Source organism: Camelina sativa, chromosome 6, assembly GCF_000633955.1.
Source record: "Camelina sativa cultivar DH55 chromosome 6, Cs, whole genome shotgun sequence".
NCBI classification, from domain to species: Eukaryota; Viridiplantae; Streptophyta; class Magnoliopsida; order Brassicales; family Brassicaceae; genus Camelina; species Camelina sativa.
The window spans coordinates 19222386-19234731 of record NC_025690.1 but is presented as its reverse complement, the minus strand read 5'-3'; the positions used below and the strand labels follow the sequence as shown (position 1 = coordinate 19234731).

Below are 12346 nucleotides of genomic sequence, written 5' to 3'. Positions count from 1 at the left end.
CCCCCCTTCGCAAGTTGGTTGTGAATTATATATTCTGGTGGAATTAGAAAAAGAGCAGTCAAACCCAACTAAACTAGAACACACTAAATTTAATATTAAATTAGGTTGTGAATTGACCTTTTATTTAACAACTGAGTTAAGATCAGCCGCCTATTAATCTATTTAATCAAAAGAAATAATTTAAAATAGCAATAAAACAAGGTTTATCGATGACTTATCGATGACCATTATACTACATATTCTACAAACTTCCAAAACTAAACACTATTTGACATAAATATAATATACTAAATTTACTTTTCTATTTATTTTAGAAATTTCTTTTAGGTTTTTTGATTCTCTATTTTATATTTAATATATAGCTTTGAGGGGATATAGTTTAGTATTTATAGTTTAAGGCTTGATTTTGAAAGTTTAGTTTTAATGCATAAAACTATTTTGGTAATTTTAGAGATAATGTAGTAAATTTGGAAAAAATAATTATTCTACTATATTAATTGGAAAGTAAAAATATGAAACTAACCTTAAATTGTTTAAAAAATTATATTCATCCCATTAGAAAAATAAAATTAATTAATTAATTTTTATTAGTTATTAATAAACGAAAAAATCATAGACAGATCACAAACAAATTAGATATAAGGTAATATCAATCAATATGTAAATTAGATAAAATTATGAACTTATCAATATATTAATTTTATTTAGAAATATAAGTATGAGAACTCTATAAATAGGGTAATTGTGTTGGGAGGTTTGTTGAACACATAAAAAGAACAAAGGAGAAGTATAAGAGAAAGGAGTCAAACCCCGTAAAAGAATGGGACTGCAAACGTCATCAGGAGAGAACCAAAACGACATCGTTCTGAGGTTGGCTCAGCACGTGATCGCCACCACCGCCGGTAAAACCTCCAACCTCGTCTTTTCCCCGGCGTTAATCAACGTCATCCTCAGCTTTATCGCCGCCAGATCTCCCGGAGCCACCACAGACCAGATTCTTTCTTTACTCCAGGCTTCTTCGACCGATGAGCTTAACGCAGTCTCCTCTGAGATCGTTACCGCCGTCCTAGCCGACAGCACCGCGAGTGGCGGCCCGATGATCTCGGCAGCTAATGGCGTCTGGATCGACAAGACTGTATCTTTCGAACCTTCTTTCAAGGATCTCCTGAAGAATTCGTATAAAGCTGCTTTCAATCGAGTTGACTTCCGCACCAAGGTACGTCCTCTTTGATCCAAATAAACCTAACTCATCTATAACGTGCTTAGACGATGTAACATAGTAACATGCTTAGACGTGTGCTTAATCAGATTTAGACTTGGCTTATGTGCGAAAATCTTATTATAGAGATGTTAGTGTAACCTAATTCCCGTATATCTTCTCCAAATTTTTCCGCCAGTTCAACCAACATGATCATTCGTATAACTTGGTTAAGTACAGCTGGTTTATATATAAAATTACGTACTAGGGATTATAGTATACTAACATGCATGTTAAGATAAGATGCTAAGTCAAGTATACACAAGGCTATTGTGAAATCAAATCATAGGTGTCGATAGCTTTATTTTGTTTTGTTTGTATTTGAAAAGGCTGATGAAGTGACTGAAGAGGTGAACTCATGGGTTGAAGAGAAGACAAATGGACGATCATCACTAGTCTTCTTTCACAATACTCCGTTTCTGCTTGGACTGATCTCATATTTGCTAATGCCTTGTTTTTCAACGGAAGATGGGATAAACAATTCGATCCATCTCTAACAGAAGATTCCGACTTTCACCTTCTTGATGGAACCAAAGTACGTGTGCCCTTCATGACCACTGACTCCTTCAGATTCATTCTCGATGTATACGAAGGTTTCAAAGTCCTCGATCTACCGTACAGAGAAGGAAGCGATTATGAAGAAGACGGTTGTTATTTCTCCATGCAAATCTATCTTCCTGATGAGAAAGATGGCTTGCCTGCAATGCTGGAGAGATTAGCTTCTACTCGTGGATTCTTGAAGGACAACAAGGTCCTTCCTAGCCACAGGGCGGGTATCAAAGAACTCAAGATTCCAAGGTTTAAATTTGATTTTGATTTCGAAGCCTCTGAAGCACTCAAGGGTTTCGATCGGTTTGGAGGTGCCATTGTCCACGATCATCCACAAGTCTTGCATCGAGGTTGATGAAGTGGGATCGAAAGCTGCAGCTGCTGCCGCAGTAATTGGTATTGGCTGTCGTGGTCCTGCCCCAAAGAAGTATGACTTCGTGGCTGACCATCCTTTTCTATTCCTCGTCAAAGAACACGGAAGCGGACTGGTTTTGTTCCTTGGTCAAGTCATGGATCCTTCTATACATTAATTTGGTAATCCAAAGTATCGGGACTAAAGGGAATATTTTATGACTTTCTTGACGTATCACTTGAGTTGAAAGTTGAAACCAATGACTTAAGTTACTTATTATCCTTTTTTCTTTAGACTAAGGGATGATTATTCTAGGCTACGCCGGTACGCCCGGTTTATATTTGACAATTGAATCTTTTAAATTAGTTAAGTATAGACTTTTTTCGTTTACTTTTTTAAAAAAAGGTGAAGAGAGTGTAGAAATACATGTTTCATTTTACTACACGTTGTGGTACACTTTCTTGCAATGGATACAACAAAGTGAAGTAAGATGAATGTACCAGTAATTTCAAAAATTCTACCTTCGTTTGATTTTATCTTGATTCATTTTGTAAGTTGTAACGTAGGCGTAACATCAACGACTCTTTGTCTGGCAGCCTCGTATTCTACACATGCGACGTAGCTCAACAAAGAAAGAAAAGTTTTTACTGGAGAGGAGAGGAGGGAGACGAAGAAATTAACGTAGGAGGTAAAATTTTACCTTCGTTTGAACAGTGGATTTGAGATCTCTTTGGAAAATGTTGAGAAGAATTTAAATCCGTCTATCTCTGCGTAAATGGAAGTCAAGCCATATAAGGCCTGCAATCGCTTCACATTCTTTTCCATAAACCCTCAGTCTCCATCGTTGTATCTGAAATCATTATTAATTTTGCTCTATAGATTTATGTGGGTAACTGAAATGAATAAGGCAATAGAGAGTCTAAAGGAAGGTACAACAATTTCTTAGCTAACTAAACGCAACTCGATCGAGGGCATCTCCTAGTCCTAATGTCAATTTAGGTTTAACACATGTAGACTATGATTGCTGACATGACATCTTAAGAGAGTACTTTTTAAAAGTCAGAGGTGAATCTTGCATATAAAAAATAATGTATTTCTATAATATTCAAACATTTAGTTTGGTTGGTTTATTTAAACTCACACATAGTATTTCAAATTTATATTATTTTGTAAGTGACAAACTAAATTTGTTTACTTATAGAATCATATGAACTTCTCTCTTGTTGATTTTTTTATTTTTTATTTTAATTTCACTCATCAATTAAATTATAGTGTTTGATTTCAATGATTTCATCAATTTTAACTGAATTCAACTGTATGACTATGAAATTGATATCCCGTTTGTCCAAAAAAAAAGACTATGAAATTGATATCATTTCTATGATCCATTCGTTCTGATATGAACCATGCAAGCGGACTAGGGAATATGATTACTTATATTTGTCATTTCTCCCAAAACCACAAACGATTAATGCAAGCCATATGGTTTGATCAGAGTAACACAGTGAAGGATTATTTTTGTTACTAAAATTCCTTTTTAGTAGTCAGCTCTTTGGTTACGAGTTTGTTAATTTTGTTCATTTTATTTGGTAGCATATTATTTTGGGATTTTGGCCAAAAATGCTATTTTTCCAAAAAAGTTGTTTAGAATGCCATTTTTTTTTCTCCTTCTCAAAAATGCCAGTTTGTTTGTTTTGAGAATGAGTGAGTTGACAAAAATACCCTTATCCCAAAAACTAGAGAGAACCATAAGCAAACGGAGAAAGACTATGTCTACCTAAACCGGATGAAAAGTCCATCGGTAGACATAAAAGTCGTAAATCACCCAATGAAGTTGTTGATTGAGGTGACGATTATGAGTAGGAAGGAAAGAAGAGCGAGCATAATTGATATAAGAACAGCAAACTGAAACATATTGCGTCTCCGAAAAGACAGTCATTCCAATAACTTGTCAACAAGTGAATGGACATATACCTAGGCTTCTCGAATGTGTCTACCGAACTGTCAACTGTGATGGACATGTTCCTCGAATGTTGAATCTCTTCCATCAATGGATCAACATTATTTACAGGAACTGATTCGCTATGAGACCTAAAATAAGAAGCTTTTTTGATTAACCGGATATGAGGAACTGCAATAACTTGTCAGTCATTGGTGGACAAAATACCTAAGGTGTATGTTCTTGTCCTCCGGTTGGGAAAGGTTCGTACAACATGCATATTCATCAGACGTAGACTGTTGGATTTGTTTTCCATCGATAGTAGAAGCAGCATTCCTTGCGCCATCTTCTTCATGAGACTTGTGCGGCACAATAAACAAGTTGGTAGTCAGGGACTCATGCTATTAACAACATGAACGACAGACGAATACAAACATGGTCATTGTAGACAAACCAAATATTTTGGTTATGGTCCACCAATGGATTCGACCTGCACGATGGACACATAGTGCGGTTAGCAGAGCCATAAATTTGGAAAGATAAATTTGGTGGACCATATAAAATCACGATGGATATCGTTGGTAGACATATTTTGGAGGACAACATCTTTTGAAAGGACATAACCCAAAATGAGCATAACCTAGAACGTCGAATTCAAACACAATAAATGAGCTAAAAAATGGAATTTTAGTAGAGTTCAAATTGTTTCAGGTAAAAAACACATAACGAACACCAAAATAAATTGATTCTAGTTGATGGACAACAGATTTACCTTTGTTTGGGTTTATGAATCTCCGTACTAGTCGTCGACGGTTCCCCTGTCGCTTCCACTGTAGCCGACGGTTCCCCCATCGCGGCGAGTAGAGGCAACAGTGGAGGATTACCCTGAAGAAGGGTCTGGATGACGTGATTCATCACTTAGTGACTCGAAATCGAACGTTTTTGGAGGAAACAGTGATGGCGGTTGGCGGAAGATGTAAAGTCTCGATGATGTTTTGTGAGAAGAGAAAGAGAGCAGAAATAATTAAAGAGACAAGCAAAAAATAGACAGTTGGTTCCATGGACCTCTTGAATGCCTAAGGGTTGCATTACCCGATGAGATAACTAAGACCTCTGCTAACTTTACTTTTTTTAATTTTTTCTCTTTCAATTACTTAAACGTCGTAAACAATGGAAAAAAGGCAAACATGTATTTTTATAAGGTTCTATGGCAGGCGGGAAAATGGTTTCGCAAAAGTGGCATAAAAGACAAAGATTAGTACTGTTCATGGCTTGATTGACAATTTTCTCTATTATTTTTTCTTGTATTGCATTATGTTTATTACATCACATGTTATTTATTTCAAAAACATGATTTAAATGTGTAAAACAAGACATATTGTAATATGTTTACAAGACATATTTCATTTAATTCATGTCGGATGTTTAAGTTTCGCTGACACTCACTCCAATTCTAGTCATAATTTTATCTATTCCTAGATTATTTATTTCATTTATTTTTCTTTATTTCTAGAATTACAATACACAATTTATTTTTATATTATTCCAGATTATTTCATAAAGCTATTATATAAATCATCTACAAAGGAAGTATTTTTTGATTTTTTTTCTATCGACCATATATTCACCAAACTCATATAAATAGGACCTTCAAGCTATTCGATTTCCATAAAGCAATTATATAATTCATTTACAATAGGAGCTTCGACATATTTATTTATTCAACATTCTAGAGGTTAAAAAAAGTATTGATTACTAAACATTGAGACAAACAACACATACCCATAAGTATGAAATGAATACTTCGGTAATGCAAAGATTCCACATACCCATTTGAACCAAATGTGCGCCAAGATTGGTAGATCTATAATTATAATTTACCTGAGTCAAAATTGAACAAAATTTTTTTAAATAATTTATAAGGCTAAAAACTAGAAATGTATCGAGGATTTTTCATTCATAAATTTCAACTAGAAATGTATCTAAAATCTCTCAAAATCACTTTTTATTAAAATTTTGAAATTTAAATGTTAAGTTTGAATAACAGTGGATTTGATATGACTTTTTATAAATCTTTAATTGAATAACAAGATATTGTAAGTTATTTTGAATGATTTTAAATAAATTTCAAGTTCAATAATATAGGATTTGAAATGAGATATTAAAATCACATTTTGAATAACAAGAGATTTTAAGAAAAAAACCAAAAAAAGTTAAAATCTTTGTTCCAATACACATCCCCTAAAGAGATGCTATGAAGAGCGACGACGAATTGCTGAAAACTAAACTGACACTATCAGAGGAGGTTACATCAGAATGCCCGATGTCAGAGTTAGTGATCAACGATTGATACATCGGCAACGTTGAAATCGTGTTCTTGGGCTCATTGAAAGCATTGAAGATTGCGGTGGATTCAGAGAGGCGTATAAGTCAATCACCGGTGGAATCGACGACTAAGGCCTAACAACGAGATCAACATATCTTTGTCAAAATATATTAAAAAAAAATTAATAATTTTAAAAGGCTAAAAACTAATAAACATATCTTTGTTTTATATTTAAAAATCCACAAATTAAGTTCAATATTTATAGGTGAATCAAACAAAAATGCTAAAAGCATGAGAGAAATATAGTCAAAACATAAAATAGTAAACAAAAATATGATTAAAACTAAAGGATATAAACAGAAATTTGTAATTTTAAAGGGGTCAAAACAGAAAAAATATAAGTAATATTGTAAAATTTAAAAGGCTATAATATAAATTGGAATTTCAGTACTAATGTAATTACTATGTGCAATTTTGTCTGTGATAAAACTCGGTTGTGTTGTCATGTGTTGTATTTGTGCTGTTAGTAGTCGATAATGTGTTCTATTACGTTTATGATTCAACTTTTTGGGGGGTAAGCGATTCTGTCTCCAGTGTCATATCTGTTTTGGAGTGTGTTGATGTTGACGAATCATCAACACAGCCGTTAATTTATTTGCAAGAATGAATGAGCAGAAATATAACAATTTGATGAACCGAAAGAACATTAATAATTCTAAATCGATCCACAAAGTCTCCTACTTTAAGGCACCCTAAAGAGATGCATGTTCAAATTCAACCAAACTATATAGTGTAATTGATTGAATGTGCATGTCTGGTGGTACAGTATATGCTAGTTCTAGCACACGCCCATGTTAACAAATTATTGACACTAAAGAAGTTTTTGTGTTCCAGGCCGAATGTGATGAGCTGGCCCAACGCGCCGAGGAGTTAGATGAAGAACGCAAGTCTCGGAGCAGATATCAACAAGCTTACAAGCCAATGCGAAGAGCTCACCGCTGAGAACACCTCTCTGAAGGTGTAAACTTTAAAGAAAGTTAAGTTTGGAAATTAGTTTTAGAGCCAACCAATGAAACGGTAACCAAGTTATTTCTGTTTAAACCCTCAAACTTTAACCAATGACAGGTCATGGACTCACTCTACATTAGACGCAGACAGTGAAACTCTCCTTTCCTCTATTCTTTGTTGTTGCAGGACCACCTGTTATTATTCCCTCCACTTGAAGGCATAATCATGGACAAGAATGTCTGCACTTGTGATATGCACATTAAAAACTTTCTATATATATGGCTTATCAGATTGGTCTTTACTTGTAAGTCTATTTTCTCCACAACTTCTTCTACAAGTCCTATCTTGTTTCTTTGAATTTATCTTCTTGAGTTATATGGTGAGAGAGTATGAATTTTACATTTCCCTTTTGGAAATGAAGCCATGCCTACAAGAAAGGGAAGGCACTTGTAGTTGGTGCAGGACTCTTCAACGAAACAGAGAGTGCTTTCTGATTGGGAAGCACAACTTAGGACAGAGAAATGGTTATTGCCTTCTTCTCTACCTTTGCAGTACCAAGAGATAACATTCCACCTAAAGAAAAATAAGTGTCGTCCTATTGATCATAGCCACTGAATCTCCTTTAGTCAGTTTTCAAGCATATATACTAAAAGGCTGAGACTGTAAAGATAACTTACAAAGAGACCACAAAAGCTAATCTAAAACCGAACCCAACTAATGAAACGACTACTTGAAGGTCACAAACTTGTTAGTTCCGTGTCTGGCCCAATGGTTCTTGAGATCAACAGGGTGAGAGAGGCTATACCCTTCGCCAGCAAGCCTTGCAAGGAGCTTGACATAAGCACCATTGCTCATTTTTCTTCCAGCAAGACGAGCTCCGGGTCTTGTGGTGCTCATGGGTAGTGGATATGTCGATATGCTGATGGTACAGCATGAGGATTGCCAACCGCCCATGCCCCATTTGTAGCAAACCCTTGAAACCCCTGTACATGAACACACAGGAGGAGGAACCCCGGAAGTATCGAAGCTTGAAATGTCAATGTTGATGTCCAGATTCTTCTTCTCGCGCTTTGTTTCTGGTATGCTCAAAGTTTTCTTTGACTTGTTGGATGCAGAGCGTTTCTTTCTTGGCGTTTTAGGCTTCAAAGCTTTCGGAGGAGACTGATTCGTGGACTTCTGTTCCACGGTTTCCACACCGTTTCTGTAATCTATAGTAGTAGGAGGATGAAACGAACGAGACTGAGGCACCATCACACCTTCGGCAGGATTTGCTTGAGATACTTGAGAAAGATCAATGCCTGTGGTCTTTGGAACAGCGATATGGGAGTGAAACCAATGAGCATTAGATATAAGCAAGGCTGCGTCCTTGTTTGCGTTTGTAGCAGATAGCATCAAGTTTTGTGAAGGAAATGGATTCATCTTGATAGCTAGTTTCAGTGGAGAGATCACACGCTCACGTTGCCGCTCCTACATCATTGCCAAAAGCAGATAAGATGAGCCAACATTTCCAATCAAAAACTGAAACTAACCTTATAAAGCAACACAGAGATCCAGAAAGCAAGATAACCATTCTACAAGCTCTATACAGAGAACATAAATCTATAGTTATCTTCCGGTAATAGTACTCAATCAAAAGACAAAGCCGTTTTTACAAGACAGAAACTGTTATGTATATTCCTAATTAAAGACACAAACTTGATTACTGAAACCCAGATGATCATCAGAACCACAAAAGACACCAATATACACATCTAAAGCTTAAAGACTACATACGTAGAGGAGAAAAAGTTCTAATCTTTTTAGATTGTTTGAGTGAGAAAATTGGAAAACTCAAACGAGTTCACGAAAGAAGAAAGAATCAAGACCCATAAAGCGGATAAAACATGGAAAATCAAAACCTCTGACTAGGGTTCCTAATGAATTATAGCCAGAAACAGAGTCGAAACCAGAGAAGAGTTATCTTTCGGCATACGCAAATAAGAAAAACGTCAGACTTACCAATGGCGATACTTCACCTCTATACTCGCTCCACTCCGAGCTCTCTCTCTCTCTCTCTCTCTCAAGACCTTTGGATTGGACAATTTAATTACCTTTTAGGTTTTGAGAATTTCTAGGGCTCACCCATGCGAAAGTTATGTTTAATTTTTTTTTTGTCGTCGTTTGATTAAATAGGTTATTTTGTTTTTGCAACTATGACTTTCTTGAAATTTTGGTAATATAACACTGTTTTGAGCTGATCTTTGCAATTTATATATATTTGGCATTTTAAAATATAACATTTGTTTGTAGTAATATTTGGCATATGAATGATGTACTACAATTATAACTTAAGTTGATCTAAACTAAAATTATTAAATTAGACAGATACAGTATTGACATAAAGTGTTTGTTTCTCTTTGTCACGATGATGATTGATGAGAAACAAAAACAAGAACTGTCTATGTTCATTAAGTGGCAGAAACCAAATCGGGAGGTACAGAAGCAAGATCAAGCACCCAACACTCTTTCAGATCAGCTACAGATTCATCTTCAGGCACCTTCTTGGCCGGAATCTGATGAGAGAGCAAGGCTGCAACATCGTCTTTCTCGACCCATCTGACTGCATTATACCCGTAATCCCGTCTCTGGAACAAGTTGCTACTACAGTCGTTAACCTTTTCCAAATATGCCACACTCAAGCCATACGCTTCAGAATACATCGTCAAGCACACGGCAATCTCATAGCGTCCGGTCTTTCTTCTCTGAGGAGCTGGATTTGTCTCTGAGTAAACTGCCCAAACAGAGCCTTTCCTGGGATATATTTGGTATACTTCCCGTGCAGCCCTTTCGCAATTGACAATGTGAGAGAATGCTTTCACTTGTTCGGTCAAAGCTTTCTCTGAAACTCGGAACCTCCCACAAGGCATATGAGAAGAACTGATCTTCATCCAAGAGATCAGTTTCTCGCTCTCACAATCCAACCAGTTGATCCATACCTTAAAAGGGTTCAAAGAAACCACTTCACTGACCAAACAGTAACTCCGAGGCATATTGTCATCACCACTATCATATATCGCCCAAATCTGCCCTTTCTTGAAGCTCCTCGGCATCCTGTCCTTACCAAAATTATATAGTTCCAAATCCTCGTCTTCCTTGTAGAATTCTTGGCTTAATTTACCATGATCCCTCTTCCTATCACCTCGTGGCACGTATTCTAAATCTACTATCTCGTTTAACACCTTCTGGTTCGTCACCTTCTTCTTCTTTATGTTCTTCCCATTCTTTAATGCCTCTCGTTTTTCATTCTCCTTGTTAGTACGCATCTCCCTCAAAGTTTCAGTCATGGGGACATCACCTAAAGATCTCTCCTGCATTTCACTTCCCATGTTTTCTTCTGCAGTACTATCTCTCTCAGTGATCTTTGACTTCACCTTCGATTTTTTTCTCCTTATCACCGATTGCATTTCTGCCAAAGTCATCATCCCTTCATCTTCTTCATCCAACCTGTCAGATACATCAATAGCTTCTGCTCTTTCCTCTCTCATCTCCCCTGTCTCACTCCCACTTCTCAGAATTTCACTATCATCACCAGCGCGCTTCTTCCTCCTACTATATGTTATGATCTTGGAAGCACAAGTTCCAGTTTCACTTCCATCTCTACCCTCTTCTTCCTTCTCAGCTTCCTTTGCCTCAAAACTATTCTTGCAACTAATGCACACCAAATTTTGCCCTAAATACTTCCTGCCAAACTTCTGCACCGACCTACAACCCGAACAAACTGTTGAAAATGTTGATGTTTCATCATCATCACCACCACCACTAACCATTTCCCCCTGAATCCTAATCCTCAACTTCATATCATACTCATTCCTTCTAACCTTATCAGAGAAAACACTAAAAGCCTCATTCAAAAGCTTAAATCCTTCGTCGCACCCGGCGTAAGGATTCTTATCAGGATGCAACACTAAAGCTAGCTTCCTATACTGTTGCTTTATGGTATTGATATGAGAGAAAGGCTCTACCTTTAGAACCTTGTACCACTCAGGCATACCTCCTGCGGTGGCGGCGGCAGAGCTGATGATCTCGAAGGCAGTGACCATGGCGGATAGACCTTCCGTGTCCGGAGACAAGCTGAGAGCTTTCCGCGCATGATTCAGGGACGAAATTAAATCACCGGAATTGAAACTCGATTCGGCTAGGGTTTTGTGATGTATCGCTTCCGTCGTATCTGAATTTGATTCCGTCGCCATTGCAGTGTTGACGGAGACACACAAGACAGAGTTTTTTCTTCTTTTAATTCTCACCCTAGTCTTTTCACTATTTTTCCTTATTACCCTCCTATTTCTTAAAAATCTCTTTTGTGCCTAATAGTTTCTTTTGGAGAGGTCACATACAAAACCTCAATAAATTAATAATGCCTGAAAATCTATAGTTTTAACAAAGTTTGAATTTATCCATAAATTTATAGAGATATTTTCCTAATTCGGTAAGTTTTCAAGGAATAGATTTATAAATTAAATTTTTAATCATTATAAATAACATTTTTTAGAATTATTTACAAGAAAAACAACAATTATCATATTTCGAAGAGAACACTAAAAGTTTAGATATAGAAAAAAATTGTAAATAAAATATATCAAAAATTAATGTGTATACATATATATATACTTATATTTGATAATTTTATATAGTTATTAATTTATAATATTGACGGAATTATATATTTACAAAGGTTTTTCAAAAAAAAATATTATCTTATTATATTATTGAATTGTGCCCAAAATTACAACGATCCAACTTGGGACCATAAAAAATATTAATTTATAGCGATTATTAATTTATAAAGTATTAATTTATGAAGTTTTTACTGTACAATTTTGGCATTAAATAATAAACTGATATAATGAAAGTAATAATTATTTAAAATTAGAAAAC

The 12346-nt window shown here is 35.8% G+C and overlaps 2 protein-coding genes and 1 pseudogene across 2 annotated transcripts; 1 reads left to right on the top strand and 2 right to left on the bottom strand.

The window, feature by feature from the left end:
• Nucleotides 821-2337, top strand: LOC104699248 (annotated as a pseudogene).
• Nucleotides 7898-9539, bottom strand: LOC104792313 (protein BASIC PENTACYSTEINE7). The gene is made up of 2 exons (XM_010518431.1): nucleotides 9431-9539; nucleotides 7898-8899 (listed from the first exon to the last, which is right to left on the bottom strand). The coding sequence occupies exon 2, from the start codon at nucleotides 8849-8851 to the stop codon at nucleotides 8159-8161; it is 693 nt and encodes a 230-aa protein (XP_010516733.1). The 5' UTR covers nucleotides 8852-8899; nucleotides 9431-9539; the 3' UTR covers nucleotides 7898-8158.
• LOC104792312 lies at nucleotides 9745-11673 on the bottom strand. Its single transcript, XM_010518430.1, has one exon. The coding sequence runs from the start codon at nucleotides 11659-11661 to the stop codon at nucleotides 9880-9882; it is 1782 nt and encodes a 593-aa protein (XP_010516732.1). The 5' UTR covers nucleotides 11662-11673; the 3' UTR covers nucleotides 9745-9879.